General features: G+C 39.4%; 1 protein-coding gene across 2 annotated transcripts in view; it reads left to right on the plus strand.

Moving 5' to 3' along the window:
- The first annotated feature begins 286 nt into the window (after positions 1 to 286).
- The window catches only part of ascc3 (activating signal cointegrator 1 complex subunit 3), a 135,416-nt gene continuing 111,532 nt past the window's right edge, over positions 287 to 24,170 (plus strand). The window contains exons 1-8 of one of the 2 annotated variants that reach the window (XM_057833642.1): positions 287 to 342; positions 658 to 807; positions 3,663 to 3,813; positions 8,463 to 9,031; positions 17,011 to 17,122; positions 19,310 to 19,511; positions 21,166 to 21,301; positions 22,011 to 22,136. In XM_057833642.1, the coding sequence (XP_057689625.1) occupies positions 718 to 807; positions 3,663 to 3,813; positions 8,463 to 9,031; positions 17,011 to 17,122; positions 19,310 to 19,511; positions 21,166 to 21,301; positions 22,011 to 22,136 (1,386 nt within the window). In that variant the 5' untranslated portion in view covers positions 287 to 342; positions 658 to 717. Of the gene's footprint in view, positions 407 to 657; positions 808 to 3,662; positions 3,814 to 8,462; positions 9,032 to 17,010; positions 17,123 to 19,309; positions 19,512 to 21,165; positions 21,302 to 22,010; positions 22,137 to 24,170 lie in introns of both variants that reach the window. The other variant, XM_057833641.1, reaches the window with a different exon arrangement.

Here is a 24,170-nt window from a genome sequence, read left to right on the forward strand (position 1 = left end):
TCGTAGTTCAATTATATTTGCCGTTAAGTTTAAATGTCCCGTGATGCAGACGTGCTTCCGCAATGGCTGCGTTGTCGCAAATCTCTTCCGACCCCGTGCTGCTGTGACGTAAACGCTCGAGCCTAATACAGTATATAAAATATTTGTATTTTACCAATTTGAGTCTGATTCGTAAAATGCAAATATTTTTTAATTCACATTTATTTGATGGATTGTGGGTTTTATATAACTGGTTAAACTGTATTGTTTGTACACAGTATTGTTGACTAACTGACAGTCATAAGAACTACAACGCCCACAAGCCTTTGCGCTCTGGAACTTTTGTTGACATGTGCCTGTTTGGTAAGAGGAGAATCAATGGTTACTAGTAGCGGTGGAGTGAAAGGTGTCGTTGAATGTAGAAAATGTGAGTGTTTGCTACGCCCTGCTACTCTTTGGATATCGGGTTCGTGGTTCTAAATGCTGAGTGTATTTCAAACAACAAGCGCTAGTACTTAGGAAGTGACAAGTCTGCGTCTGAAGCTAACATTAGCTTGTGTCGGAAGTTGAGCGAAAAGGCTAACAGCCTTCAAGTGTACATTGTTTGATGGGTAGTCTGAATCGTTGTACGGTATTATTTTTGTATCCCGTCAGAAATAAATGCATTACTCTTCTTAGTTTCGTCACTAGCACGGAGATTGCCAGAAAGCAGCATTTCGAAGACGGCGTGTGCCTAGAATGTCTCCTCCGCGGCTGACAGGAGCTCTACGTTCCTTCTCTAATGTCACTAGGAAAGAGGACTTCGACCAGAGCCTCTGCAATTTGAAGGTATGTTGAACATTGAAAGAGTTCAGCCTTTACACTTTATCGTATGATAGCATTATATTCTACAAGATGGTTGTCACATTTTTTTTTACTCTTCCCATCAACACGCCTTACAATAGTCATTCATTTATTACAGGGAAGTTTGCACTATATGAACACCCTGCAAGTTCTACTTTGAAATCACGGAGGCGTCTGAAATGTTAATCTTGGGGGCATGTCCACTGTGAGATACATGATGTAGAAAAACAAACAGCAAATCGCAATGTATGATTTTTCAATAATTTATTTTAATAATTTATCTTACAGCTCTCAAAAAGTATTTGAACACATGGCTCGTAAAGAAACAACAAAAAGAAATAGTTTACACGTTGAAAAAAAGACATGACAAAGAGCTTAACCTGTGTAGACATATTCTGTGGTCTGATGAAACTAAAGTGGATCTGTTTGTCAACATTGACCAACATTACACCTCAGTGAAGTTGGCCCCCCCATCAGATGCAAATTTGAATAAAAATGATGTCAGTCGTTTGTGCGAGATCTGTGCTTGTTTGTGCTGCTATCGTTTTTAAGATCTTTACAATTATTTTATAGGTCAATCTGTGGTAAACCAGCCCCCCATTTTTAATTACAAATGGCTAAAAATGATGTCAACCATCTATGCTTCGTTTGTGTTCTAAAACAATTAGTTTGTGCTGTGATCGTTTTATAGATATTGAGATATTAATTTCGAGTGATGACATTACGCAGCCCCCCATTTATTGCAAAATGGACCCGAAATGGCGCCATTCGCAGGTTTACTCCTAGTATTTTTTGAAGTTGTGGTGGTGTACTGCATTGAAGTCGGACAGCCCCACATGTTGTGCCGCGGCAAGATTGCTTAACATGACGAATGATTTTTTTTAAAAACAACAACATTTATTCTTTTCAAAAAGAACAATAACAAAGATCTATTTGAAATATTTCATTAGGCAGGCTAATAAAATATTTGGAAACGTGACAGTCTACATTTATGATGGAGTTTTGGGGCCAAATAAAAACTAAATAAATAAAATGAGTACAAGATTAAATTTGCTACGAAAGGGGTGAAAAAAATTATTATTATGTAGGGGTAATGTAGCTGTAAACCGCTACACACTTTATGTACATGTACCTTAGCTGGGGGTGCGACAAAGCATTAGCATAAATCATTCTAGCGATAATAATTTGATGTAGATGAGGCAAGAGAAAGAAAGTCGAACTATTACTACGAGAGTATCTAATAGGATGAGAATAAAAATCGTATTATTACGTAGGGCTAATGTAGCTAAATAAGCAGCTACGTACTTCACATAGCGCATTGCCGCCTCAGTTAAAATCAACAATATTGAAAGCATCTTGTGTTGAAGAATCTGTTTAACAAATATGGAAATCCTTAATATTTTGCCTCATCTACATCTAATCATAATCAATAGAAGGAATTTTAACTAACTCTTAGTCGTAGCTCTCAGCTACGGTACATGTACGTAAAATGCGTAGCTGAGCTACATTACCCTTACTTAATACGACTGTTTTTCCTCGTAGCAATAGTACGACTTACATCTCTTTTTCTTTATTGGCCGTAATATGCACTACATTACCACAACAATAATAGTCTCTTGTCCACTGACAACTTAAATATTTTCTAAATACTTCAAAATACTCATCTGATATTACTACCAGTGACATTAACAACGAACAAAAGCTCTGCTAGGATGTGACGATTAGGCTAAAACACGCCAAAAAGAACCTAAACCTCATGTCGATATTAAGGTCGTTTTCACAGGTTTGCACAAGAATTACATTCATTAACATGAAATACATTTCTGTGGCTTTTTCTCCGGACTCCACGCCAACATAGTCAGACTCACGCTTGCAACAGGATTACCGATCTGATTTTCAAAATAAAGCGTGTAAAGGAACAAACTGTATTTAACGTGCTATTTAAGACGATTTCTAGCAAATAGTGAGTAAATAATGAGCTATAAATATTCATTTAGACGTATTGTTGAATCAAATGATAGTTTAGAATGTATCTTTAAAAAAAACAAAAAAACTCTCATTTGCAAGGCGTAGCGGATTTTATTTTGGTGTGGTGGTGCGCCACAATCTTTTATAGGTAGAGGAAATCCTGATTCGTGTATGTTAGGTTTGTGGTCGTTTGTGTGGATTTTTTTTTTGTTTGTGCTGCCATCATTTTGTAGATATGGCAGCTTTTTTGTATCCAACTCCTGCGACTGACTGAGCGCACCAACTCTCTCAATAACAGAGGGGTGTCGCAACAACTAACCCAAATGTAGCACAAACAAATGGCACTCCTGGGGTCCATTTGGAAGTAAATGGGGGAGCTTGAGATATTAATTTTGAGGGATGATGTGACTTGCAGTTTTGACCATCTTTGTTCCAACTGATCCATCACAGACAGCCTAATCGATGAGCTTTCTGCTGAAACGAAAAGCACCTAACTGCGATCAATTAATTGCGCTTGCAAGACACCATATAGGTGAAAAGGTTTCCTCTTGATAGGTTGGAATGGAAACCCGCACTCACTGCGGCCCTTTGTGGAATATTTTGCCTGCCCCTACTGTATATCGTGGGAATGGAGAGCCAAAATCACAGGTTTTTGCTGACATCAGTAGATACTGTGTTTAGGCCCCTACGTGAAAGAGAGTTTATTGGTATAATTCTGCAATTTAGCACTAAACTTTTGTCAGTCTTTGAATGTTTTCCGCGCTTATAAAGAACCTTTAAGAAAGTGCTATGTAGGTGTTTCAACATCATCCGTTAATAAAATATTGTTTTTCCTGAAATATAATTGTTTTTTTTCTGGTGGCTCATGTCAGGCAAAACGTTTGAAGAGGCAGGAGCTATTCAGAAGAGAAGGACTCACATGGCAGAAAATCTTCCACTTCTGCACTGATAATCAGGACAAAGTGAATCAACATGCTGTCAATCAAGAATTGAAGAAACTTCTTTTTGCAGCTAAACAGATAGGTAACACAATACACATATAAATACAGTCTCCACACTCATTCAAGAAGGGCTGTCGCTAATGAATCTTTTGGGAATTATCCTATCGATTATTCCATCGATGAATCAAATATTCACCCTTATCATAATATTGCCTGCACAAACATCAACAAGTATGTTTGAACAAATGATCAGATGTTGGGACCCCATATTAGGGTTTTTCACCCTATTTTACAAAAGTATATGGCATGGTTGACAAAGGGGTATTCTTCAGAAGCTAAAAAAACCAACAAAGAAAAGGACCCATTAATTTTGTTGTTTGGGCCTTTTTCCAAAAAACTGGTTAAAAGGAGCAGTTTTGTAATTTTGTACATCACAAAGACTGAGCTTTAACCTCCAAATCAAAGTCCCACTCTTTCTCCCTCTACCCATGCACTCGCACTCAACCCCACACAGACATGTTGAACTTTTATGGAGGACATACAGTTGTGGTCAAAAATTTACATACACTTGTGAAGAACATAATGTCATGGCTCTCTTGAGTTTCCAGTTATTTCTTCAACTCTGATTTTTCTCCGATAGAGTGATTGGAACAGATACTTCTTTGTCATAAAAAACATTCATGAAGTTTGGTTCTTTAATGACTTTATTATGGGTTAACAGAAAAAGTGATCAAATCTGCTGGGTCAAAAATATACATACATGGATCTGAAAAAGCGAATCATTGACTTGAACAAGTCAGGAAAGTCACTTGGAGCCATTTCAAAGCAGTTGCAGGTCCCAAGAGCAACAGTGCAAACAATTGTTTGTAAGTTTAAATGTTCATTGGCACTGTTTTGTCACTGCCACGATCAGGAAGAAAACGCAAGCTATCACCTGCTGCTGAGAGAAAATTGGTCAGGAGGGTGAAGATTCAACCGAGAATCACCAAAAAGCAGATCTGCCAAGAATTAGAAGCTGCTGGTACACAGGTGTCAGTGTCCACAGTCAAGCGTGTTTTGCATCTCCATGGACTGAGAGGCTGCCGTGCAAGAAGGAAGCCCTTGCTCCAAAAGCGGCACCTTAAGGCTCGACTGAAGTTTGCTGCTGATCACATGGACAAAGATAAGACCTTCTGGAGGAAAGTTCTGTGGTCAGACGAAACAAAAATCGAGCTGTTTGGCCACAATGCCCAGCAATAGGTTTGCAGGAGAAAATGTGAGGCCTTTAACCCCAAGTACACCATGCCTACCGTCAAGCACGGTGGTGGTAGTATTATGCTGTGGGGCTGTTTTGCTGCCAATGGAACTGGTACTTTACAGAGAGTAAATGGGATAATGAAGAAGGAGGATTACCTTCAAATTCTTCAAGATAACCTAACATCATCAGCCCGACCCAAGATTGGGTCTTGGGCGCAGTTGGGTGTTCCAACAGGACAATGACCCCAAACACACATCAAAAGTGGTAATGGAATGGCTAAATCAGGCTAGAATTAAGGTTTTCGAATGGCCTTCCCAAAGTCCTGACTTAAACCCCATTGAGAATTTGTGGACGATGCTGAAGAAACACGTCCATGTCAGAAAGCCATCAAATTTAACTGAACTGCACCAATTCTGTTAAGAGGAGTGGTCAAAGATTCAACCAGAAGCTTGCCAGAAGCTTGTGGATGGCTACCAAAAGCGCCTAATTGACTAATTGAAGTGAAAATGGCCAAGGGACAAGTTACCAAATATTAGCACTGCTGTATGTAGACATGTGCCGGTTACCGGTTTCACGGTTTACCGTGGTGTGAAAACGTCGCGGTTTCAAAACCACTAAAATTTTCCGTCATACCTTAGTACCGTATTCGCTGTTTTTCATGTGCCAAAATGCAGCCGAAGTGGCTTGGTGCGGCAGCGCTCACCCTTCCCGTTTGTTGCCGTGAGTGTCAGTGACGCTATTCTACTAAATAGCCAGCAAACCCAAAAACAAACCCTCGAAACACAAGGCGTACTTTTCTTCAATTTATTGAGCTCTCAAATTGTGGTGAAATATACAAATGAATACATTTAAAACGTTATACAATTGTATTTTTCCACATGTGAGTAGGTTCAACAGGATAGCAGTAGCACCATGAAAAAGGTCGCCAAAAACAAAACATACATTTTCCTTTCAAATTCAATATACAAACTAACTAAAACTTACAAAGACGAATGTTAGCCTAGGCTAAACTAGGAGAGCAGCTTCGTCGACGTTTTATGTCTCACAGCCGCTGAGTGAGAAACAAGCTTGAATGAAGGGGGGGAGAAAAAAAAAAGGATCGCGTCAAAGATCGCTAATGGCGAAAGGAGGTCTCACTCCTCATTTTTTGTTTTCGATGAAACCTTGAAACCTCAACAATATTTACATTTTAACTAACTTATAAAACTAACTTATACATTTTTAACTTATTAACTAATGAATTCTTTGTTCTTTTTAACACAAAGGCATGACATCATGTAGAAGAGAGTTGACACAGTGGCTGAAAATGGCGAAACTTCAGCTTCTCCCCCTCAAAAAAGTCATACAGTATATATTTTTAATTTTATTTAGAAGTGTTTTTACTTTTTTATAGCAATTATTTTGTTCTTGCTCTATTATTGAGCAACTTGAGCTGTGGCTGTGGGTATAGTCTAGGTTCTGTTTTATTTTAATTTTATATAAAATATTTGTTATTTTTTGTTAATTTATTTATTTTCACATTAGTTTATTTTCACATTATATTCATGTTCCAATTTGCAAATATGTTCTGAAAAAAAAAACCTGTTCAATGGAAAAAAGTTTTTATTTATTTATCTTTTTTAAATCCCATACATCTCAAAATTTTGGAGCTATAATTGCAATACCGTGAAACCGCGGTATTTTTGCTCACGGTTATCGTACCGTCAAAATCTAATACCGGCACATGCCTAGCTGTATGTATATTTTTGACCCAGCAGATTTGATCACTTTTTTCTATTCACCCATAATAAAGTCATAAAAGAACCAAACTTCATGAATGTTTTTTCTGACAAAGAATGTTTTTTCTGTTCCAATCACTCTATCAGAGAAAAATCAGAGTTGTAGAAATAACTGGAAACTCAAGAGAGCCATGACATTATGTTCTTTACAAGTGTATGTAAACTTTTGACCACAACTGTAATAGGACAAAATGAAATATATAAATACATCTTTAAATAAATAACTTAAATATGTCATGAAATAAAAAAAGGGAGTTAAATAAATAAAAGTGTTATCAAATGTGTCTAGGGCTGCAGCTATTGATTATTTACGTAATTGATTAATCCATAGATTAGTTAGTTCTAATAATTGAGTAAAGGGATTACGAACATTTAACGCATTACAGAATAAATCCTGTCCTGCCCCGGGCCTGCCAGGCTGTGGGGGGCCCGCGGTTTGCTGTGTCGTTTGGAGGGATGTTGTCCGGGTGGGCAAGCGAGCACGGGAGGCGGTGGCACTTCCCCTCAACCATTCCCCGAGGACCAGTTAATGGGGACGCTGGATGGTCCAGGGAACCACCGTGGGTTCCGGGGGGATGGTGTTGGCCCCTTTGTCTTTGCTGCGGGAGGAGGGAACGGCGGTGCTAGCTAACCCCCCGATTGCCAGGGTGTTGCCGGGGTCCCCAGCATTTCTGCTTTTCTGCAGGACTGTCACACGTCACATCTGAGTGGGCTCACGCATGACTGGGTGCAATTAGACACATTTAAGTAAATGGATTGTCAGTGCCAGGATTAGCGATCAGGCAGCATAGAATAGGATGTCAACATATCCACACTTACATGTGAGTCACATAACACTGGGTTACACACTGCTGATTTGTTTACGCTCAACCCCGCCTAATCATGTCTCCTTTTGACTCACCCCCCCCCCTTTTTCCTTGGTCATTAGGCCCCCCACACGGTGTCTAGAAGTAAATATAATTCGCTATAGATAGCACCCCTATGTTCATAAGTAGCATAGGCTTATAAAGTATTTCGTTCTGTTGTTTGTTCTTCTCCTCTTCTGTCTGTTCATTACCACCAGATGGTGACCAGTCTGGTTCGTGAAAGAGAAAAAACATCGTTTCCATCCATAAAAACCTTTTCGTGTCATTCATTACTAATCTTTTAATGAGAAAATGAAGTGCATTTCTGCCCAAACTTCAGAAATGGGCCTCCAAGAACAGCTTTGTACTCCAACATTGTATTCGAGCAGATAGTTGCTTCCTCGTCACGTCTGTAGCTCTGGCCTCGTTGTCCTGATTGGCTCTAACACCAAATGACTGTGGTTGGATGGAATCATGAAATACCGTCTTGCTTGCAAGGCTAGCCATCAACTGTCCACAGTTAACAATTTAAATGCTGCGTTGGCTTAAAATCGGTAGCAACACTGGCTAATCATCTCAATCACCTATTCATAAAAAATTCTTAAAAAGCAGTTGACGAGAAAACTCGTCGTTGGCACTCCACGTTTGGTCTGTAGTTGACAGGTTTTCTTGTCTCTGGCAATGAAGGTGTCAATGGAACGCATATAAGTGCTAAAAAACCCATTTTGGAAAAAAACTACACATGTTGGTGAAGGCCAGAATTGTATATGAAGCAAAACTAGCTGATAACTTGTGTTTATATTTAGAATAGAAATTGGAATGGTATTTCTTGTGATATTAAAGTTTTGTATTTTTTGTGTGTGTTTTACAGTTGGAATTGAACATTGTCAAGAGGCAGTTGAATCTGCTGCTGTATTCCTCTTTGAGGTGTTCCACAACAAAAACCATGTGGGCACAGAGGAGACCCGGGCAATTAAGCAGATGTTTGGCCCGTTTCCCTCATCTGCTGCTGAAACATCTTGTACTTGTGTGGCACGGGTAGTGGATTCACTAAGAGATTCCTGTATTGAGGAATTTATCCAATCCAATTGTTCCCATCACAAATCTCAGCAAAGGTCTTCTTTTGGACGGAACATTGCCTTCTCCCATGAGTGTTATACACTCGACCCGCTGGAAGAACTGCCCTTCTGTGACATCCAAGATCAGAATGTGAACCTGGACTTCGACAACTTCCTAAACATCCAACATAGTACAATTAATGCTGTCACCGAAGGAGAGGTGTTTTCCACAGAAAAATCTCTGATGACCAAAACTATTCTCAGAACAGAAGTGGAGAAATATTTAAATGAAGGAAATATATCATCCAGCCCAGAGGATCTGTGCACCTCTCTATTTGAGATGCTTGCCTCCGACAAAAGCAATGATGAACTGCAGAATGAGGTATGTGTTTTGATGATTATATATTTTAAAACAGACCATAATGGTTAGTCGTTGGTTAATTTTATGGTTTCTAATTAATGCCATACACCAGTACATCATTTTGTCAAATCATTTTGTCCAGAAACTTCTATGGAAGTTTATTATCGGTGGGATCGTTGGAATTGGTGCCTCGTAAACATCCGTTTTCAGCCTCTGGACCCAGTGCTTGGTTAGTGGAAACGGAAAGATCTGGTGCTAACGTAAGCACAAGCCTAGCCTAGCAAAAGAGGCTGATTAACTCAATGGACTGATCGCGATGCCCCCCCCCCCCCGTAAAACTCTGTCAACCCAAGGCTCTGTCAAATTCTCTCAGTTACAGTGATTGAGTTACTGAACAATTTATGGATGATAGCAGGAGTTCAAATTTTTGAATTTTCACTACCATAGCTGGCAATAGACCTGTATTTCTTTTAAAAATGAAATGTTTTTTGTTTTTGTTTTTTTAATGCATTTTGTCTAGAAGCAGACAGGGTATGTCCATGGTATTAAACTTTACAGAAAGAAGACCATTATTATAATCGAGGCAAAATGCTACTACTTGCAACTTGAAAACGAGAAATTCCACAGGCGCCGGCGGAATATCTATCGAGCTATAACGTTACCGACTTAATAACATTATTTCATGTGTTCTGCCATATTTTGCTCCCAAAGCTTTTGTGGCGATGATTAAGCAGTTTTTTTATATTCAGCTGGATTCTCAATATTATCCAGAGGTGCTAAATAAACAACTTACATGACAAACATACATGTGCAACATAAATACGATGTAAATAAATGCTCAACGTTGAGAGAGCGGCCTGCATTTGAGTTGGCTGCAGCCAAATGCTAGGTGTGTGCTTGTGGAGAACTTTCCTTTGTGGGCGTCCGTTACCAAACATAAGTACACCTTATAGAAAGTTTGCGTTTACTTTGGAATTTCAGTGCTGGCTTCTTGACAGCTTAGATTAGTTATATTTTGTTGTATTTGTGTGGTGACAGGCTAGTAAACAAGTAGGCAGTCAAATGTTAGCAAACTAATGTCAATTGTTAAGTCTTATGTTTTTACTACATGCTACCGAATATTATCATTTAAAAAAATGTTTTTTTTCTTTTTTTTTTTTACAAATCGATCATTAACTTACCTATGAGTAAGCATAAGTGTCCTTGGGTGACTGTCTTGAACTTCAGTTGTTAGCCTAATCCATAGCGTGCATTTGGCATTCCTTCTTTTAGGGTTTGAAAAAGGCACCATTCTTTCACCCCAATCTTTCAGGGTACCTGTTGTCGGAATTACGGGTACCCCACGCACAGCATTAAACCATCGGGTTTTTGCTATTTTAAAGTTAGAAAAAAGTAGGGCTGTCAAAATTATCGCGTTAACGGGCGGTAATTAATTTTTAAAAATTAATCACGTTAAAATATTTGACGCATTTAACGCACAGGCCCCGCTCAAACACATTAAAATGACAGCACAGTGTCATGTCCACTTGTTTTTTGATGTTTTGTCGCCCTCTGCTGGCGTTGGGTGCGACTGATTTTATGGGTTTCAGCACGCTCTGCTGACGTGATCATATGTCGACGCAAACTCATACCAATACAGTGCTATACAGACCAGCTAACGTCTGCATCCAGTATTCAGTGGCAGTTCTGGCTGTCTCATCACACTGTTTGTCTTATACATGCATCGCTTGTGAGTTGCATTCTTTCTTTGTATATATTCTTGAGCATTGTGTAATTATTGGTGATGTACATTTTATCTTGTTTATATATATATATTAGTGATGCACGATAATGCAATTTTCAGCCGATACCGTTAACCGATAATTTCCTCCTCGTTCCAACCGATAACCGATAATGTCAAGTAGGCATGTGCCGGTATGAGATTTTCATGGTACGATAACCGTGAGCAAAAATACAGCGGTTTCACGGTATCACGGTATTGCAATTATAGCTCCAAAATTTTGAGATGTATGGGTTTAAAAAAAAAACAAAAAAAATCCATTGAACAGGATTTTTTCAAAACATATTTGCAAATTGGAACATGAATATAATGTGAAAATAAATAAATTAACAAAAAATAACAAATATTATATAAAATTAAAATAAATAGAACCTAGACTATACCCACAGCCACAGCTCAAGTTGCTCAATATTAGAGTAAGAACAAAATAATTGCTATAAAAAGTAAAAACACTTCTAAATAAAATTAAAAATATATACTGTATGACTTTTTTTTGAAAGGGGAAGCTCAAGTGAAGTTTCGCCATTTTCAGCCACTGTGTCAACTCTAGTCTACATGATGCCATGCCTTTGTGTTAAAAAGAACAAAGAATTCATAAGTTAATAAGTTAGTTAAAAATGTATAAGTTAGTTTTATAAATTAGTTAAAATGTAAATATTGTTGAGGAAAGGTTTCATCTAAAAAAAGAAAAAAAAAGTGAGGAGTGAGACCTCCTCTCTCAATTAGCGATCTTTGACGCGATTCTTTTTCTCTCCCCCCTGCATTCAAGCTTTTCTCTCACTCAGCGGCTGTGAGACATAAAAGAAGCTGCTCTCCCAGTTTAGCCTGGGCTAACATTCGTCTTTGTAAGTTTTAGTTAGTTTGTATATTGAATTTGAAAGGAAAATGTGTGTTTTGTTTTTGGCGAACTTTTTAATGGGGCTACTGCTATCCTGTTGAACCTAATCACACGTGGAAAAATACAATTGTACAGCGTTTTAAATGTATTTATTTGTATATTTCACCACGATTTGAGAGCTCAATAAATTGAAGAAAAGTACGCCTTGTGTTTGGAGGATTTGTTTTTGGGTTTGCTGGCTGTTTAGTGACACTCACGGCAACAAACGGGAAGGGGTGAGCGGTGCCGCACCAAGCCACTTCGGCTGCATTTTGGCACATGAAAAATAGCGAATACCGTACTAAGGTATGACGGAAAATTTTAGTGGTTTTGAAACCGCAACGTTTTCACACCACCGTAAACCGTGAAACCGGTAACCGGCACATGTCTAATGTCAAGCCGATAATTTTATTAAAATATTTATGGCAACCAGTTCAGGGTGTCCCCTGCCTACTGCCCGTAGTTAGCTGGGATAGGCTCCAGCACCTCCGCGACCCTCGTGAGGAATAAGCGGCATGGAAAATGAATGAATGAATGAATGAATGTAAAATTTTAAAGTATACACAAGAGAAAATATTACTGTAGAAAAATATTATTGCTCTTTTTTTCCAACATCAAATGTGAACAAATGGTAAATTCCATCATCTAAATAAAGACAGATTGTCTGACATTGGGTAATGGTCAACTTTTGGCAAGAATTACTTACACAGTAAATACATAAGTTGCACAAAAATGGCTTTAAAAGTAAGCCATTCCTAACGTATAATATTACTACACAGCAAAAACACAACTCCTTAAAACTAGTGAAATTCCCTTGTTTTCAGTGTAAATCTATTGGACATAAGTGAAATTAACTGCCAGCACTTCAAGTATATTTCACTCAGATTTCTTGAAGAAAAATAGCCAGCTGAAAATAAGCTTAACAGCCTTATTTTAAGCAATAAATTGTTATACATAATCCTAAAAAAAAAAAAAAAACTTGTCAGAAATGTTCTTTATTCAAGAATATGTATGGTTCAAAACATTATTTGAAAGCAATTTTTTCTTGATTTAGGTGAAAAATGACATTTTTTTTTTTTTTAGATGTTTGGGTTTAATAAGAACAAATGGCAATATTTAGTTCAAGTAAGTGGAATCATCTGGCGCATTCATCTGTTAACTAGTCTTCAACACTCAAACAAGATGGGGAAAATTATTTGACTCGATTTAAGAAGAATGATCTGATTAAGACGTCATAAATTTAAAGCGTACTGAATGCATTACTGACTGGATGACTTCTTTGTGTGGTTTGGTGCATGTTAAAATTGTCAACTAACTACTGTGCCGTTGTGATAAACATGCTTTCTTGACATCACTTGTGTAAATGTCCGTGGTAAAACTGATGTGATCGGCATGTCTTTCACAAAGAATCGTGGTCGTATAAACTGCATTATTTTTTCATCCAGGAGCTTGGCTACCGGGTCATTTCGGGAATTTCCTCCCGCCTGTGCCCTTCAGTCCGCTCGGCTGCCAAATTAGCATCCGCGCTAGGCCTCTGTCTGGAACCGGAGTGGCGGCGGCAGCTAAGTTCGTGCGGATATCCGCCCGCCCCGGCCGGCTTGCTGCGCCGTATTCGGTGCATGGCTCTGCTTTGCTCGCCTAGGGCGAGGCAGTGGCGGCGGCCTGCCGGACCGGCGGGCTTCGTCGGAAGACAGCTACTTATCGACTATCGGTCTCGTGAGGTGTTTAGCCATAGATGGGAGTTTACCACCCGCTTTGGGCTGCATTCCCAAACAACCCGACTCCGGGAGGACCGCAGCGTTTCTGTATCGTCACAAGCCCCGTAGCTTCCTTTATAGTTTGTGTTTACAATAGCTTTAGCATTCGCGCTAGCAGCAGCCTCGTATTCGTTCCAAAAATCATTGTGATGCAGTTTTAAATGGCTGCTGGGTTAGTGGTGTTCAATGAGGACGCTTTCTTTACGCCTCGTGGAACTGTTTTGTAGATGGCGAGAGCGTCGTTTATTTCATTTCACACACGGGAAAAGCAACGCACGCTAGTGAGAGTGCCTCAACACTGATGTGTAACACCGCCTCCTCTATGACGCCGTACTCCTCAACCCCTCCTCGCACAGGGGCTTGAGAGAGGGGAGGGGTTGAGCAGGCGGCGGTGGAGAAGTGGAGAAAACTGCTTGGTTGCGCACATTTGGAGGCTAAATCAAGTATATAATTATCGGATTGCATTATGGGTTGATTTTTTTTATCTGTATTATCTGTGTGACGTCATAATTGCCATTATCGGCCGATAATTATCGGTAACCGATATTATCGTGTATCTTTAATATATATATATGGTGCAATGTAGTTACATTATTTGTTGCTTGTGAGCTAATTGGCTAGTGCTATTGCTCAAATGAAATGTGTGTGTATACTTTGTGTTATTTTGTGACCTGTGCAAGTTATTGGCACAATGTTTATTATTTTCAGTTTTACAATAATCAGAAACGTGCCCCTGTCAAGAGAATTGATGACTACAGTAAAGCCCATTCAACTTTGCCTCAACGTCTGATTCCTCTTTGGAGCTGCTGTTGTTCGCTCTCTGTCAATTTGTGTACTCACACAAACACACATTGAGGACAGAATACAGAGCAAAAATAATATTCCTATCTCTCAAAAAAATAATGTTCACAAAAAGAAAAGCGCTTCTATCTGTATTAATGATGCTCAGACTTGGACAAATGGACAAGCTATTCAAACATTTGGTTTAGCCGTCATTTAGCTCGACAAATACACTGGATGGCAATATTCAGTCACAATATACAAAGAATCAGAGGTCTCGTACGTTGTGAAGCCAACACTCAAATGATGTACAATGGATTGACAAGTAAACAGGGAATTACGGCGACGGTCGAGCAACAGGGAATTACGGCGACGGTCGAGGGACAAAACACACTCATTGGCTTGACTTCTAAGTAATTTCAAACTCTCCATTGACACCTTGTGGTGTATTTCAATCACTACCTTACGTAGTTAAAGACACTGTGGAAGAACGGCAGGGAGCCCATGTGACGTCACCGCTCGGCGACATCAACAATGGCGAGTTACTAGTTTATTTTTTGATTGAAAATTTGACAAATTTTATTAAAACGAAAACATTAAGAGGGGTTATAATATAAAATTTCTATAACTTGTTCTAACATTTATCTTTTAAGAACTATAAGTCTTTCTATCCATGGATCGCTTTAACAGAATGTTAATAATGTTAATGCCTTCTTGTGGATTTATTGTTATGATAAACAAATACAGTACTTATGTACAGTATGTTGAATGTATATATCCGTCTTGTGTCTTATCTTTCCTTTCCAACAATAATGTACAGAAAAACATGGCACATTTTATAGATGGTTTGAATTGCAATTAATTACGATTAATTAATTTGTAAGCTGTGATTAACTCGATTAAAAATTTTAATCGTTTGACAGCCCTAGAAAAAAGATGTTTTAAGTCACGACCACACAATATTCCTATGCAACTCTACAGTCCAACATTTGTAATTTGGGGGTGTAGTTTTGCAATAGTAAAATAATAATATTGTCCATACTTTACATTGAAATAGGAACAGATCATTTGAGTGCAAACTATTTGATGAACTAATTTTTACATCTATGTACAGTCACCTCCAAAAGGATTAAAACCGCTGTTCCAATACTACATCAGACAAAAAGATGAAAATGACACAAAAGATTCAAGCTTTTGTTTTGTGGTTTTAACATCAAGATGTATTTAACGACCCAGGAAAGATTACTTTTTTTTTTGAACCCACCAACTTCTCAAGTGAGCAAAAGAACTGGTATGGACATTATTAAATTAACTTAAAGCGAATAGCATTTAATATTTGGCATAAACCTCACTAACAATAACTGCATCGCACCTTTAACCCATTGACTTCACCAGGCTGTTGCATTCGTCATTAGAAATGCTATTCCAGGGCTGTACTGCAGCCATGTTCAGTTTTTACTTCTGGGGAGTTTTCCCTTCGTCTCCTTTCAGGAGATAAAATGCATGTTCTATTCGGTTAAGGTCAGGTGATTGGCGTGGCCAATCCAAGGGCGGGGGTTGGAGATGCATTTTTACAAATTCATAATGCGTGCTGCTTATCCTCAGGGGCTAAATATGGGCAGTAGGCGGTGTTCACCCAAAAATGGTTACCAGCCAATCGCAAAGCACAATGGGACAGACAACCATTTTACGCACACACTCCTACAGACAATTTGGAGTGTTCAATCAGCCTACCACGTGTATTTTTGCGATGTGGGAGAAAGCCGGAGTACACTGAGAGAACCCACGCAGGCACGGGGCAATCATGAAAACTCCTCACTTAAACCTTGACCTCAGAACTGTGAAGCTGATGTGGTAACCACTCTTACACAGCGAACACCAAGTTATTTGGGAAAAATTTATGGTAACTCCTCTTTACAGGTGTAAAGTTGACAAGTTACTTCTTCTGGGGCTTAAATTTGAACTATATTAGGTAACATTGGTCCACTCTTGCATCAATAGCTATATTTAAAACTAAATATAATATACAGTGGGGAGAACAAGTATTTGATACACTGCCAATGGGAAAACCCATTGGCAGTGTATCAAATACTTGTTCTCCCCACTTTATAATCATTTTTGCATTAAAAAAAGCGAATAATCGCAAATTAACTATGGACTGCATGCGGTTAATCGTGATTAGGAATTTTAATCGCTTGACAGCACTAGTATTCATTGCGCTTTTCAATGTATTTTAGCGCTATTGCTATTAAACAATGCAATCACAATTCATATTTCTAATTTCATCCCTTGGGAATGATGAATACCGATGCCTTAATAAGACAAAGGTCATACGACTTTCCATGATGCACCCTAAAAATGTCCATTACCCACATTGTGATCCTTTTTACAGGCCTGTTCAAGGCGCCACTCAAGTAGTAGTAGTTGTTGTGGTTCTGTTCAAGGCAACACTCAAGTAGTAGTAGTTGTTGTTGTTGTTGTTGTGCTTCTTCTTGTCGAATCTAACATTGAAGTCCTACTCCTCTGTCTGTATGTAGCATGGACCGGTATCTGTTCACCTTCAGAGTCCGATTACTGAGTGGTATCATAACTGAATTGATTGCGGACTTATTGGTGCGTGATAGGTTATGAGTTGGCCTGTAAAAGGCATGCGCATACTACCTTCAGCCTGTAGTGTGCAGGGGCAGACCCATGCTTGTTTGAAACAATGGTCTGTATCAGCACATCTGTATGAACTTGTTGGTTATCATAGATGAATGCATTTTTGTCTTAAAGCAATGCATTTTTTTCCCTTCTTGCTATCTAGTTATTTGAGTTGCTTGGCCCAGAAGGTCTAGAGATGATCTCCACACTTCTGCAGCAAAGGACGGTTATTGTTGACTCTCTACTAAACATGCCAATGACCCAGCCACAATCAGGTAATATTTTCCCCATCCTTTGTCTTGGCTTTTCACAATAATAGTTTATTTAGGACAATATACTTTACCTGAAACTTGAAGTGAACTCATACTATTCCTTAAGAGCAATTACCTTTTTGTTCTGAATTGTGTTGAGCAGTGACATTGAAATGTATTGCAATTAATTAAATATCTTATTTATAAATATATATATAACGATAAAATGAATACTTCCGCTTTATTATGCTGCTGTTAGAGTTAGTTCTGCTGGTGTTGGGTAAAGTCTTCGGCATTTGACTATGTTTTTTTAAAGGGGGTCTCAGGCAAAGGGTATTATTCAAAAGCACATTCAAATGACAATTTTACCTTTATTTTTCATATACGACTTAATATAAATTTGTCTTTGTATCATAGCTGTCTCAAACGGCTGCAAATGGGACTCCGTCTCTTTAAGAAGCTTATCCGGTGAGTCGCCACGGGCAAACATGAGCGTTTACACCTGTGCTCAAAAGTTTTGAGACACTTTCTCTCCCTCCTGAATGTTTAACGGTCTAAAAGTTTCTCCACTGGTATAGAAAAGAAGCCCCCGCTGCCAGCTCAATACAAAGCCAGACAATAATGTGACGCCGTTACCCAGTCAACTCTCCAGGCTGTAGATGCTTAGATGTCTGTGCAACAACGCTACGTGCAGTTTGGTCATTCAGTAGGATGAGAAAGTGTCTCAAAACCTTTGATCGCGGGTGTATATGCTCATGTTTGCCCGTGGCGACTCTCTGGTTTTGACCCGCAAAACAAGGCGCCCCCGTGCCACCAACGTGACGAGCATTCGGCGTGCAGTTTTGCATGTGTCGCACAAGTCTATGTTATATTTGTGGCTCTCGGAAACACATGCGTGAATGTATTTGTGTCAATATTTTTATGGGAAACCTCTCAGAGGCCGCGGGGTCTGAGCATGGGGCAACTTCACCAGCAGCAGTCATAACGTAGGATGGCAGCCGCAAGTAGAGTTGGAGTCTGGGACTATTTCCGTGCTACTGCTCTTGTCGACCTCCACCACTTGCATACCGCTTGCTCACAGCTCCTCGTTGTTGTGATAACCTCTACCCTGTAGTTGATACTTGTCTGGCTCAGGTACTTGTCTGGCTCAGCAACAAGTTGGTGCTCGCTCAGCCCCAGTTTTTAGCCATTTGTTAGACCAGTGCTCGTTTGATCAAAACAGAAAGAACCGGTGCCAAGCCAAGCACCAGCCAAACCACCACGACCAGTTCCACCGAAAAGGGACCTAAGGCTACTAAAAATTATTACATAGTGAAAAACAACTGGCATATGGGGATACTGTGGATTTCCCTGGTGGGCCGATGGGCACGTGGTCAAATGAGCGGACCCAAAATTTCGCGCACCCCCTCTGAGATACAATTGTTGGCTGTTTTCAACAATGTACATCTTAAATAAAGACATTGTCTAAAAATGGTTCAATATTAGGTGAACGGTCTTGTTTTTTAATGTTAACTTGTAATATTTATAAATTCTTTTACCTAAAAAAAAAATGTTTAATCCGATCAATCGATGGAATTTTCAGTAGAATACTCGATTACTGAAATATTCGATAGCTGCTTGTCTGGTATACCAGACTCACCGCTGTTCCAGCGATTGAGTCTGGCGACCGTCCGGCGGATCAAATTCCGAGGGCGGAGCAAGCCACAGCAAACAGACAGCGGAGTGGACCAATCAGCGACGGGCAGACGTGACGTTGTTAAAGCGACAAGTAATTAGCGTGAGCGGAGAATGGAGAAGTTTATTCAACATGGCTAGCGCGAGCCATGTTGACTGTTGTCAATGACTTGTTTCGATGTGTTTTTGGTCATTTAAAATTGGTTTTACCGCGGATTGGAACATATTCTCGGCTCTCCCGTTCGCCATCTGTGTTGTTGTAAAGACGACAAGAGTGACGTTACTCGTTAAGAACACGTCACGCAAATAAACGAATCTGATTGGACGGTTGATTTTGTACCTTGCTCGAGAGGCCGTTAATGGGCTGGGTCCCAGACTATTTCTCATAGTGTTTGAAAAATACAGGGAGAATAGTCTGGCTGTGCCAGGCAAGATAGCTGCAGCCCTAGTTTTAACAACACTCCTGCCTGTGTTGTGTCATTTAAGTTATATTTTCAGACAAAACAACTTTGTAACCTTATTATGGGACTCTTCCAGATTCCATCCGAAAACTCAGTGATGAAGTTACAAGGCCCACCTACGGCTGTCAGGTGACCATTCATTCTGAACAGGAACGACATTTGATGAAGATTGTCCGGAGAGAGGAGAAGAGGGACAGAAAGAGGGGTAAAGGAACTGAAGATGTGGAATGCTCAGATGAGCCCATGCACTTTGACCCAAAAGAGATGAGAGCTCAGAGGTATAACAACTCTAGTCTTTCGTTCCTCCTTTTTCTTTTTTTCTATTTCTCCACAAGAAATATGACAAGATGCTTTATTCGACGTAGAAGAATACAAAGACTTTATTGTCATTGTACAGCGTAGGAGATTTAAAGCTTCGCCATAACTTGCAACACATAAAACAAAAGTACAATCAGGCTAGTATAAAAACACAGATTAAAGCGTACACAGATTAGGAATAACGTGAATAAGTGACTTACAGCAATTCGTGATGTAGACTTTATAATGTATTGACGGGACACGGGGCGCGGGTCTGATTCATAGGGGGCCTATCTGCGTCAAAGCTGACCGAGTGGGAACACAGACAAAGAGCTATTTCCATTGAAAATTCATATAAATAAATGGTAAATAAGTCTGTGATGGAGTAGACCGGGCTGAAGGTGTGGCTGAGTGTTGTTTTGGGATCTTCCCTCTGTGGCCGGTTTTGGGTTAGGTTCGTGCATCAATGGGACGTTGTTGCCACAGCGACCGACGCTGGTCTTGATGTCCCAAGCGCCCACTATCAGCTTGTTATCCGGGCTGGGTGTTTTAGGACAGCGTGCCCTGCTCTTTGTCCTTGCAGAACTGATTGCAAGCGTTGGGCTTCTATGATAGGATGGCGTTGTGTATCTATTCTGCTTCTTTTCATTAAACTATGGTGTGCTATTTATTTTATATTAGGTGTGTTAAAATAGTACAGTCCTACAGTAAATATGAGAAATGATACTATTCCATGATTAATTATATTACGTGTGTTAGAGTAATGCAAACAGACGGTGCCTACGAGAAACGGGACCATTTTTCCATTTCCCCCTCATGAGCCCTGATAAGGTCATTCATTTTACTGTGTCCAAGGGCATGGAGTGAAGTCTGCCTAAACTATAGTTAGATGAATGTGTTAGACTAATGCAAACAATTACAGGTATATGGCATGTGTGAGAACAGTACCTATTCCTTTCAGACTCTAATTAAACAAATCCTCATAGCAGCAAATATTTTTTCGAACGTTTTTTCTAATTAAATTACTTAAATTAATCAATTAATTGTTGTAGCACTACTTATCTTTCAGGGCCGTTGACGGCGCTAGATGTCAATGAGTGCCAATGAGTGAATATCATATAAACTAGCAATTACTATAGTTGTATTGAGTTCATTTTGCCTACACTTATAAATTCGTCAAAACTTTTCTTTTATCCCAGGCAATAGTAGGTGGTTTATTTACCTGACATGTTTCGGTGAACACTTCCGCCTTCGTCAGAGGGTCACTGATGTTGGTGTGACGCGTCCTTAAACATAAAGATAAGATGCGTCACACCAACATCAGTGACCCTCTGACGAAGGCGGAAGTGTTCACCGAAACATGTCAGGTAAATAAACCACCTACTATTGCCTGGGATAAAAATTTTTTTTTGACGAATAGCAGTTACTATAACTTTCTCTGCGCAGCCATATGAACTGCTGCACAGAAAAGCAAATCAGTGCAATAGTCATAGAACTAAGCCATTTTATGTATGGGAATGTTCATGTTGTAGAGTGATGTATATGTTCCTCGCCCTGGAAACCCAGTTTAGATCTGGACTAACTGGCTATTATTTACGATTGTGTAATGTTAAATTGTGTTGTTCTTTCACACAGGGAGCAGGCTCTGTTGACTGCTCGCCATGAACCTATACTTGGTAGAGAAAGAGTGTATGAACGGATTAAATACCCAAATGTCTATGACAGCTATGCAGAGGCCACAAAGACACCTGCCTTTGTTGGAGGAGCGAGGGTAATGCTTTTTTTGTCATTTTATGAGCAAAGCATGTTGCAGCGAGAACATATGACAATTGACCTTTCGCAAACTTCGCCTCCTAAACGGCTATTGACCAATCATAGTCATAGAGACCATTGTTAAGGGAGCAAGATCCAACAAACTATCAGATGCCCCATTTGTGTAATTGATTGATTTGGTGCTTTTGAGATTGCCAACTGCCATAAACTTTGCGGAAGAAGATGAAAAGGCTCAACAAGCTACAGATGTGCAAAACGGTATATCTAAATCAGACATGTGCTACTCTAGGAGTCTATCAGTATGAATGTGGTTCTTTTCCTTCCCAAAGCTGAAAAAACAACAATTCCAATAGATTAAGTACAGGGTTGTTGCAAAAGGTCAATCATGGTCATATTTTTTTTCTTTTTAATGAATCTAAATATTTCAACAGTTTTGGTTTTTCTGTCAATATGGGGTGCTTTGTGTACATTAACCAGTTAAAGATCATCAATTATTTTAGCAAGTGGCTGCAGTATAACAAAGAATGAAACATTTTAGGGGGTCTTGATGCTTTTCGCACCAACTGTATGCTATAAAATGGTAGGCCAGACAGGCTACTTGCTGCATAATTCATTTCAAACACATGCCCCCCCAACATCATTTTGTGATTTCTAATAAAAAATGCACAAATTGTTAAATGTAGATTATTAATTATATTTGCATCCAGATGCTTCTTCCTGATGGAATCCGCAGAGATAATACTAAAATGTATGAAGAGGTGGAGATTCCACCAAATGAACCAATGCCTATTGGCTTTGAAGAGAAACCGGTTTACGTCTCTGAACTGGATGAGGTAAGTGCATCTTTGTTCATTTGAGTTAAAAATACTTTGAGTTATCAGGGCTCCAGAGTACACATAAATGGTGTGTTTTGCCACTAGAATTTGACACAATGCAAGTAAATTATTCATCTATTCATGCCTGTGCGACCTGAAAATTTGCAGATTTTGCATTTTTTGTTGCTGACAAACATTCTGCACTCATGAGCTGTTCAAGTATTTATCAGTATTACTGTGAAATGGCTTAAAATTGTGCATACATCCTTAATGAGTTTATTTATATTGTACTCCTCTAAATTCACTACATGTGCCCCTAAATTTTATGTTGGAGATCTGAATGACATTGTAAAAATACTGACATTGCAACTTTTTGAGGGTTTGCGATATATTGCGATATTAAAACTAGAAGAATTTTCACCAGATGAATACCTCTGTTGGCTGTTTGGGACTTTTATTGACTCACTATGACCACATTTTATTCATATGATACAGTTTAATCCAGGCTAGAGGGGTTCATTTGTCAATGACAAAGATTGCTGTATATAGAAGGGATCTAGGAGGCCACAACTAATGCGCATAAGGCTGCTACTAATCGATTAAATTGAATAAAATCGATTAATAAATTAGTTGCCAACTAATTTGATAATATATTTTAGCCAGCAGATATGAGCATTCCCGTTTGGGTCCTTGTGTGTGTGTGTGTGTGTGTGTAATGTGATGCTGTGCCCACGTGCCAGAGATTACAACAAGAGAGAGAGAGTTCACTGCTACTTTTAGGTTGGGTTAGTGAATCGATAAAATTACGAAGGGTCAAGAGTTTGTCTTTTGTGCTGTTAGATCCAGTGTGCCTCCGTCAGAGGTGAGTACCGGTAAATGAAGCCAATTTTATTGTTTGTATTCTTTGTTGAGAAGTTACTACTTTGCACAGAGTGCTAAGCTAGTTAGCAATTATGCTAATCAGTGTCTTAAGTGTCCGTTTTTATTGTGTTTTGGAGGAGCATATTATATTGAGTTATTTTTAGATAGTAAAGTTGTCTAATTTATTTTTATAAAGAAACCACACACATAAACTCATTCATATAACATCTTAGACTTAGGCTACGTTCATACTACAGGTCTTCATGCACGAATCAGATTTTTTCGTGTTTTTCCGACTCGAGTGAGGCATTAACTTGACGGTCTGAACGTGACAAGTCGCATACAACTGGACCATTTCAAATCCGATCTGGGTCACTTTCGTATGTGGTTCAAATCCGATCTGGGCCACATTTTTCCAGACTGTCGTGGCGGTCTGTACTGTCCACTCTCCCAAATCGGATTTCATGCAGCAATTACGTCATCAAATAGCGAGAGACTACCGTAGCGATGAAGCTGTGCGTTATTAGTGCCTAGCTTGCAGTGAACACAGCTTTTGGGGAAGGGCTGGGCTTGACAACAGTCATAAATAATAAAAATGGGTTGAGGATAAGCCTGAGAATGCTCAGTTTTCTCTCTGTTCCAAGTGAGCAATATTTCAACATTGCCTACACGGCCGAGAGTCGGGGCACACTGCCCGTATGTGTGTGACGTGCACGGACAGTGCGTGCATGCTATCGGTCCATATAAACTTTGAATATAAGCCTTAACGGGGATTATTTATGTCTGTTATTTGTGTCCTCCTTTTAAAAAGCAAAATATGATATCCCTGGAATGGCGGATGACGTGTGTCATTTGTTTCGATGCTTCTGCGCATGCGGGTCTTCTTGCTCAGCGCGTGTCGGACTGCGAATTAGTGCGCATGCATAATACTTGAACGGTCTCAATGGACAAAGGCAGTCTGAACGGGCACGCCAAAAAAACGGATATGACAAAAAATCGGATTCATGCATTAAGACCTGTAGTATGAACGTAGCCTAAGTCTCCTTTCAACTCAAATGCCCATTCATGCTGTTAATTGTCATACAAGAGAGTGTGCTTTGAAATTGGATTTGGATTGTATATTGAACAACTGTTTGATAAAGAAAAGGGATTCATTTCAGTCAGCCTCATCCTCATTCGATTTTGTTGTTT

This window comes from Corythoichthys intestinalis, chromosome 4 (assembly GCF_030265065.1).
Source record: "Corythoichthys intestinalis isolate RoL2023-P3 chromosome 4, ASM3026506v1, whole genome shotgun sequence".
NCBI lineage: Eukaryota > Metazoa > Chordata > Actinopteri > Syngnathiformes > Syngnathidae > Corythoichthys > Corythoichthys intestinalis.